The sequence below is a fragment of the Stegastes partitus genome, unplaced genomic scaffold, assembly GCF_000690725.1.
Source record: "Stegastes partitus isolate 25-593 unplaced genomic scaffold, Stegastes_partitus-1.0.2 Scaffold598, whole genome shotgun sequence".
NCBI lineage: Eukaryota > Metazoa > Chordata > Actinopteri > Pomacentridae > Stegastes > Stegastes partitus.
Genome location: NW_007578329.1, coordinates 141,597 through 150,114, shown reverse-complemented (window position 1 = coordinate 150,114; position 8,518 = coordinate 141,597). Strand labels below are relative to the sequence as shown.

The 8,518-nt window shown below is 46.5% G+C and overlaps 1 protein-coding gene across 2 annotated transcripts; it reads right to left on the bottom strand.

Annotated features, from left to right (window-relative positions):
- Window positions 1-3,778: 3,778 nt before the first annotated feature.
- ppp1r3g (protein phosphatase 1 regulatory subunit 3G) lies at window positions 3,779-6,398 on the bottom strand. Of its 2 annotated transcripts, none has more exons than XM_008289191.1 (2): window positions 5,377-6,125; window positions 3,779-4,357 (listed from the first exon to the last, which is right to left on the bottom strand). In XM_008289191.1, the coding sequence occupies exons 1-2, from the start codon at window positions 6,123-6,125 to the stop codon at window positions 4,054-4,056; spliced, it is 1,053 nt and encodes a 350-aa protein (XP_008287413.1). In that variant the 3' UTR covers window positions 3,779-4,053. The 2 variants fall into 2 exon arrangements, with proteins under 2 accessions (XP_008287413.1, XP_008287414.1); XM_008289192.1 differs by having other exon boundaries at window positions 4,275-4,357; window positions 5,331-6,398.
- Window positions 6,399-8,518: the final 2,120 nt, after the last annotated feature.

The following is an 8,518-nucleotide window of genomic DNA, read 5'->3' as shown; positions in this document are numbered from 1 at the left end:
ACACACACACACACTAACACACACACTCCTCCATCAGTGGCTCCTGCAGATAAAAACTAAACGACTAAAATCCCATCAGGTGGAGTTTTAACGTGGGTTCAGGGACACGTTTACGTTCATGTGTTCATTTGCACACGCATGCAGACGTTCACCTTTCAGCCGCGCTTACAGACGAGTGTACACGTTTCTACATTCATGTCCACGTTACACAAATTCATTGGTTCATTTATGAATTCATGTTTTATAAACTCATGTGTTTATTTATGAACTCGTGTGTTCTCCTAACGTTTGGGCCACGTGTGTAGATAAACGTCCAGCTTTACACATTCATGTGTTCACTCACAGGTTCATGTGTTCATGGAGCTGCTTGTTGAGATCATTTAAAGAAATGAATGTTTTCGGTGGATTTTAGCTTTAAAGACATTGTTGTAAACGACAACAACAACAACAACAGGTTGTTTGTTTGTGAGGACTCAGCCGACAGGAATCTGCTGCTGGACCCGTTTAGACGTTCAGAACCTGGTGTTCTGAGTTCATGAAGTTCTGTTTCCGTCTCCGCAGGTGTCGATAGGACAGATGTACGCCACCCAGAAGATCGTGGTGGAGTGAAGCTTCCCGGAGCGTCGCTGTGGACCAGAACCACCGAGACAAGCTTCAGCTCCAGAACATCGTTTGCTCAGAAACAACAACAACAAAACAACAAAATCTGTTTTTAGAATTCAGTCCCAGAAAGACTCGCTGAAGACACGACGACTCGCTCAGCAGCTTCAAACCGGTTCAGTCCAGCTTCATGTTCGGGATCTGTGCTGGTTTGTTGAAACGCTTCGTCTGCGTGTTTTAGTTGTTTGAATCATGTCAGTTTCCACGGTAACGGCTGTGTGGAGTGTTGTCGTTGAATTAAAGCTTCACAGTCAGAACCTGATGGCGTCCAGGTCATTTCACAAAGTTCACACGTCTGTTACCTCAATGCTTTAAGGTCCACATTAGGTAGACTTTGGTGTCTTAATAATAATAATAATAATAATAATAATAATAATGTCCACGTTTTAGGCACTTTGTGCTTTAAGATCCAAATTTTTGGCCCTAATTTCTGAGTTTTTGTCACTTTTTCATGTTAATATCGAAGTCATTGATACTTTAGTGCATTAATATTCACATTGTTGAATCTTTTCTGTGGTAATATCCTTTTTTTAAATACTTTTGTGCAGTAATTTCTCGATTATTGACTCTTTCATGCTTTAATATTCCAGATTTTTTACACTTTGTTTCATTAGTTTCCAGGTTTTTGTGTGCGTGTGTGTGTGTGTGTGTGTGTGTGTGTGTGTGTGTGTGTGTGTGTGTGCTCAAATTGTGTGTCGGCGCTGAGACACACTCCGGCGGCGTGCCCGTACCGGCGGCGAGCAGGTGAGCGGTTCTGGGTGGAGGTGAAGGGGAAGCAGGTGACTGACCCGGCTGCTAATTTTAGACCCGGCCGGCGGTTCAAAGGCCAGCGTTCGGCCCAGTTACACACAGACACACAAAGCTGTTGCTCAACTGAGTTTCATCAGACCAGCGCACACTCAGGACGCTTCCTGAGGTTCCTGCAGAGGGAACCGGTTCTGACCCGGTTCTGTCTGCAGGGTTCATGTCCAGATTGTTGGTGCTTTTTCATTAACATCCAGATTTTTTTTTACGCTTTTGTTCAATAATATTAAACTGTTGATACTTTTGTGCGTTAATATCCAGATTGTTGACTTTTTTTTTGCTTCATATTCGGGTTTTTCATCCTTTTGTGTGTTCATGTCCAGACTATTGATGCTCTTGTGCGTTTTTATCCAGACTGTTGAGACGTCTGAGCATTCATATCCAGGTTTTTGTCACTTTTGTGGCTCGTATCGAGGTTTTTCACACTTTGATGCTTTAATATCCGACGGTCTCGTCCCCTTTGTGTCCTCCACGGCGGCGGTTCAGGTTTGGAAGTTGCAGAAGCTTTGAAGTTGAGTTGGTGGAAGCGGTTTGCTGACGGGATCACTGACTTTATTTCTGCTGCTGGTCGTGAGCGACCTGCTGCTGATGGAGACGAGCAGCTCCGAGCTTCACCTGAAGTTTCCCTCGCCGCCGTGCGTCCGTGTTGACAGACCAAACATTGGGGTCGGGTTTGCCAACAGGGCTATTTTCAGAGGACTCCTGAACTTTGGTCCTCGTGTGGAGACGAGAAGCTCTGAGTCCAGAACAAAAGCAGCTCCGTTTCCTGTCAACGAGTGAAAAATAGAATAGAAACAAGGAGAAGGATCCGCTGTTTCAATGTGGATCGGAGCAAACGTAGCGATGAAGCTTTTCATTAGCGTGCTGTGCTAACGTTAGCGCTGGCGTGTTAGCGTCGTGGTGTTTGCTTTCGCGTGCTCTCCGGCTGTTTGAATGAAAATGATGCAGCAGCTTGTTCTGCTGCGTCTTTAAGTTCAGGATCGACCGACGAACGCAACGAGTCGTGAATGATGGTCTCTAAACTCGTGACCAGATCCCCGATGCTGGAGTTCAGGAAGTTAGAAAGTTTGATGAATACGTCGGCTGACGTCTGAGTTTATGTTGAAGTTGTGTTGAGAAGGGAAATGATGGGGTTGTTACCGTGACGACAGCTTGACTCCGCACCGCCGTCTGCTCTGCTGCAGGTGCTGCTGACAGGAGTTGTCTTATATCAATGACCCCCGAGCTTCTTTCTCACTGTGATTTTTAGTTTAGCAAAGTTTTGATGTAAGGGCTGCAGGTGGATCAGTGGTTAGCATCGTGGCCTCACAGCTAGAAGGTCGCCGGTTGGCGTCCCGGTGAGGACACCCGGGATCTTCCTGCGTGGAGTCTCCATGTTCTCCCCGTGCAGCGTGGGTTCTCTCCGGGTTCTCCGGCTTCCTCCCACAGTCCAGAAACATGCTGAGGTTAATTGGTGATTGTAAATTGTCCGTAGGTGTGAATGTGAGTGTGCTTGGTTGTCTGTCTCTAAGTGTAGCCCTGTGATAGACTGGTTACCTGTCCAGGTGAACCTGCCTTCACCCTGAGTCAGCTGGGATAGGCTCCGCCCCCCATGACCCTGGTGAGGATTAAGGTGTAGAGATGATGGATGTTTTGATTTAACACAAATATATTTCTGCTCGAGCTGTCACAGGAAAACGGATTAAAACGTGAAGGCGAGTCGAACCGCGTCGGCAGCGTTCGGTGAACAATTTGTATTTCGTGACTCAAAAACAAAATGAAACAGAAATAAAACTAAACCTGAGAGTCATTTCAGGTGTCCACAAACAAACAGTCAAACAAGGTCTGGAGACTAAACTAGAATTTAATTTCCCATCAAATACAAAACATTCAAACAGACTACGGCCCGTTTAAGCTGTGATCATCCAGAAACAAGTTTAATTTTCCACTTGAAGTTTATTGTTCGTGGATGAAATGAGAAATGTGCCGTTCTGATGTTTTGGTCTGAATGGATCAAAGTGAACATGTGGCTGCAGCAAACCAGCAGACGAGCTGCGGCTCCACGTTTCCACTGTTTAATATTTGACTTTCAGTGTGAGTGTACTTTCAGAAAAACGACACAACTGGCCTGTTTCCTCGTCACCGTTTTCTTTTTTTGGTATTTAAACTTTATTGGTATCTGAGGGGAAGCAGGTTCCTCTTTCACTTCCAGACCATGTTGGGTTTTTTGGGACTCAACACAAAAGTTCTGGTTTTGTGTGTGTGTTGTTTTTATTACTTCAGAAATGAAAAATTAAATCACGTTCTTCCAAAAACAAACTCAAAAATGCTCCAGTTTTGGTTTTAGCTTCATTTTTATTTGTTTCAAAATCACTAAACACAAGAACTGCAGACGTGAACAGGTTCAGCAAAATTACTCCTTTGTTTGTTTTTTTATGTTTTTGTACTTTTCGTTTCTTTTATTAGTAAATCAGCAGTGAGGAGACAGAAACATGCACCACGAAGCCTCTGGAGCTTTGATCCTGCAGAACGTCGTCCGTCTGCCGGACACGAAGGATTTGAACGTCTCATGAAGCTGAAGCTGATCTTTCATGCGGCGCCTCCAGCAGCTCAGAAACTCTGTCCTCTGATTGAACTTGAGCTCAAAGAAAACATCGACTGACTGAAAGAACAGATCAGAGAGAATCGGATCCGTCCAGCTGTGTGGCTGGTTCTGGACCAAAACATCTGCAGCAGCTTCACGGTTTCAGCAGAGTTCACAATCAGACGCTCACGTCCGTCGCCTTCAAACGGACATTGTTCTGAACTTTCGGTGCACATGAAGCTGCTGGACCTGAGACGGCGTGACGTGAGTCCAGAATCAGCTGTGAAGCTTCCAGGATGAAGATCAGCGTTGGAACCCAGCAGCTGCTGCCTGGAACCTCCGAGAGAAACACAGAAAGTCCAACGAGTCAGAGCTTCAACAAACTGGGCTCAGAAGACGTTCTGAACCGGATGAAGCTGATTCACAGACAGATGGAACAGAAGACAGACAGAACCTACACACACAAGAACACAAGAACCACGGAACAGGAGCTTGTTTAAAGAAGCCCAAAGGTGCCTCCAGTGACCTTCAGTAACCGGTTCCTTTGGGCCTCTTTAAGGCTCCACAGGACGTGAACAGAACCAGGCTCTTTAGGGAACCTTTTCCCTCCTGGTTCTAAAGAATGAAACCAACAATTATGAGGCACAAAGTCCCAAAGAATCTGCAGCATGTCTGGGCTCCTTCATCAGAACACGTTTGTTATTCTGGGTCAGACGGAACAACTCGGAGCCGGTTTGTGATGAGAGAGACTGTGAAGGACATTTCTGTTTCCTCACCTTAAAACTCAACGACTTGAATTTAGTTTTGAATCAATAAACACACAATATTATTGCTGTTTAAATTACAGCAATAATACGTGTCACTGTTCTGTCAGCATCAGGAGGACGTGACGGTTCATTCAGATCTGAAAATTAGAACATTTATCTGGAGGTTCATCTCCTGGATGACGGCTCACAGTGTGTGGTTCTCTGTGTTCTGTCAGGAACCCAAATGGAACTGTGGCTGAGATTTCTCACTGATGTTTTATCAAATGATGACTGACGGTGACAATAATGGCTCTGATTTTGTGCCACCAAACCGAAAAACTAATAAGATGAAGAGCCCTTTAAAGAACCGCATACAGTCGGAGGAGAACCCTCCTCTAGATGAAGAGGTTCTTCAACTGGTGATGGAACTTAAAGAACCATTTAGGAACCGTCATTGTTCTGAGTGTTGATCCTTTCCTCCAGCTCTGGTGGCCCATGGACAGATTTTTACGCACAGATGGAACGGTTTTACGCACGGATGGAACGCTTTTACGCACCGATCAGGTGGCGTGGAAAGCGTCGGTGCCGGACATGCAGTGGTACCGGAAGCTGTAGTTCTGCCCCCCGTTGTTGTCCCAGAACTCGCCGTCCTTGCTCTTCAGGTAAACGGCGAGGTGCACGGTGGAGCTGGGCTCCATGAAGGGCGGCGTGTACACGGTGAACACGAAGCGTTCCCCCAGCAGGTCCGGCTGCTCCGCGGCCGCCGGCACAGCCTGCGCGTCCACGTGGGACAGCCAGTCGTTGAAGGTGTATCTGACTCCGACCTCCTTGTCCTCTCGGCCGTCCAAGACCCGGATCTGCCCGCGCACATCAAACTGCGTGATGGCGACCCGCTCCAGACAGACCCCCAGCTGCTGGACGCGCCGCTCCGCGTCCCGGAGCTCCGGGAAACAGGCGACCAGCCGGTCGGTGTCCAGATCGGACCTGAAGCCGTGGCGCAGGTCCTGCAGCAGGTCGTGCTGCTGCGGCGGGAAGCTCCGGTGGCGGGACAGAACCTTGGTGGGGATCTGCGGCTCCTCCAGCGCGCTGAAGTGCTTGACGCTGGCCAGATTCAGGCCCATGGTGTCGGCGAACTTCACCCGCTTCTCGCCGCCGGACACCCGGGCCAGCAGCGCCGCCGGGTAGGCGGGCAGGGACCGGGCTCTCCTCCGGTCCCTCATGAAGCTCTCCAGCCGGGACGCGTCCAGCTCGTCGTCCAGGTCCTCCTCCTCGTCCTCCGGCTGGTCCACGCCGTTCTCCGGGACCCGGAGCGGCTCTCCGCCGCTGCGGCGGTGTGGCGGTGAGCGGGACATGTGGTGCCGGTGCCGGTGCCGGTGCGGAGCGGCTTCTATAGACTCCCGCCCCTCCGATGTCCGGTCCAGATACGTGACCAGGGGGGCACGCGATGTTTCAAGCTGCTGCCGCGGGAACACGCGCACCGTCACGTATCAAACGTCAGCGTGTGTCCGCGTGCAGCACGTAACGGTACAACAACAGACACACAACAGACACACAACAGTGACACTCTGTGACTTCAGCAACAAGAGCAAAGTTTTTATGTTTCATTTGTACTTTAAGGAAACAGTTTGTTGTTATTTTTACACGTTTTCTCCGTTTTGTTAAATTACAGATAAAATATCATGAAATCACAGAAAACGTTCATTTACATGTTGACAGTTTACAAAAACAAAACAAAATAAATGAACACATCAAAATCACTAATTTTATTTTATTTTTTATTATTAACTTCCACTGTATTTAAATCTATTAAAAACGTGATTATTTTTCAGATATTTATCATTTTGGCTGTTGTTTTTTTTCAGCCCTCTTGTTGACAGATTTTCTTTTGTCTTTTTTTATTTTTATGTATTTCTCTCATTCGTTTGTTTTCGGTTCTTTCTGTAATTTCTCTGTTTTCATGAACTCGCAGCTCCGTGATCAGCGGCGTGACGTCAGCGCGACGGTGGCAGTGACGTCACCCGTGTGTGTGTTTACCGCTGTGTGACGCATTCAGGAGCACGTGGAGACCCGCGTTACATAAGAAGGGACGTGTGTTGGGGAGGCAGCTTCTGGCTTCACTTAGTGTTCAGCTAAAGTTCAGGTTCTGTCTCTGAGTGAAAACAGGAACAAAACCTCCGGGTTCCTTCACTGTGCTGCTCCAAAAACAAACACTTCACAGCTTTTAACTCGTTTGTCGCTAAAGATTTGCACTTTTCCATCGATTTCTGTGTCATTCCGCTTGATTTTTTATTTTTTATTTTTTGGTTTCTGACAGACTTAAAGCTGAAAACAAAAAAAAACAAACAAGAAAAACATCTGCGGCAGCAAAGGACGCATCGCCAGAGAAAACCTTAAAAAATGCAGTTTGGGTAAATTTAGCAGCTCGTGTGAGTGAGTTGGTTGAAAATCATCCTTTGCTTTGTCGTCTTTTGTCCTCTAAACGGGAACTTAACGGACTGAAGGAGGCGTCAGACGACTGACTGAGACCATGAATCGGTTAGAATCATGTTTACTGAAGTCATGAAGCGAGAATCAACAGCTTTCTAATGAACCTGAGGTGGTTGTTGTTGGAGGAGTCGCCCCCTGCTGGCCACTACAAACACTTCACGCTTCACTTTTGTTAATTACGAGTATTTTTAAAATGTGATTTTCTGTTATCGCTTCATTCGTTCACCACGTGACCGATGTTTGGTTCTTGTTTGTTTGTTTGTTTTCTAAACATGATGCAACTTTGGAGACAAATGACTCAAATATTCATAACGAGTTTCTTTTTTTTGTTGTTTTTTTTTTAATCACAAATCTTTTTAAAACCCATAAACAAGGTGTTAGATACGATTACGTGTCTTTACTGGAGGTCAAACGTGTTGTTTTCGCCGAAAGAAACACATGTGTGAATGTGAGTGTGCTTGGTTGTCTGTCTCTAGGTGTAGCCCTGTGATAGGCTGGTTACCTGTCCAGGTGAACCTGCCTTCCTGCCCTAGTGAGGATTAAGGTGTAGAGATGATGGACGGATGTTTTCCACCTAAAAGAAGCAACACTTTCTGTGGATCCTGAAGCTGTTGTTGAGACTTTTCTCCACCAGATGGCAGCATTTCTCTGGAAGTCCTTCAACCTGCAGCTCATTCTCCTGAACACCGACGAGGACGTTTAGGTGCTCGAGCTTTGACTACAAACTAGAAACGGATCATTTAAAGATTGAAGCCACAAAACAAAGTCATAATTTTATGTAAAATCGTTTCCTTTTCAGACGTCAGACTTGCCGCCTGTTGCTTCAGTCACTGTGTGTCTTTGACCACAGTGTGGCGCTGCAGCTGCTCTCTGTGGCAAAGTTCACTTTATTTATCTCCAGCAGCTGATAACCTTCAGCATTATTTCTTCCCTGATCAAAACACACCTTCAGCACCTACAGCCCAGATTGATAAGAACAGTTTATCAGCAGCTCAGCCAGATTTTATATTAGAGACGCTGCAATAAAACTCAGTCAGAGCCTCTGATCTGTGCTCACAGTCAGCTGGCTCTTTATCAACAGGAACTTTATTAATGATCAGAGTTCTACCTTCAGACTGTGAATAGTCCAGAGCTCCAGGTCCTTGAAGTCCATAGAGGAGGATCAGGTTCTAGCAGAACCCAGATGTGTTCTTCCTCCTAAATGTCATGTGTCTATCTGCTGCACTGATGAAGTTCTGAGGCTCAGAAATGATGGAAA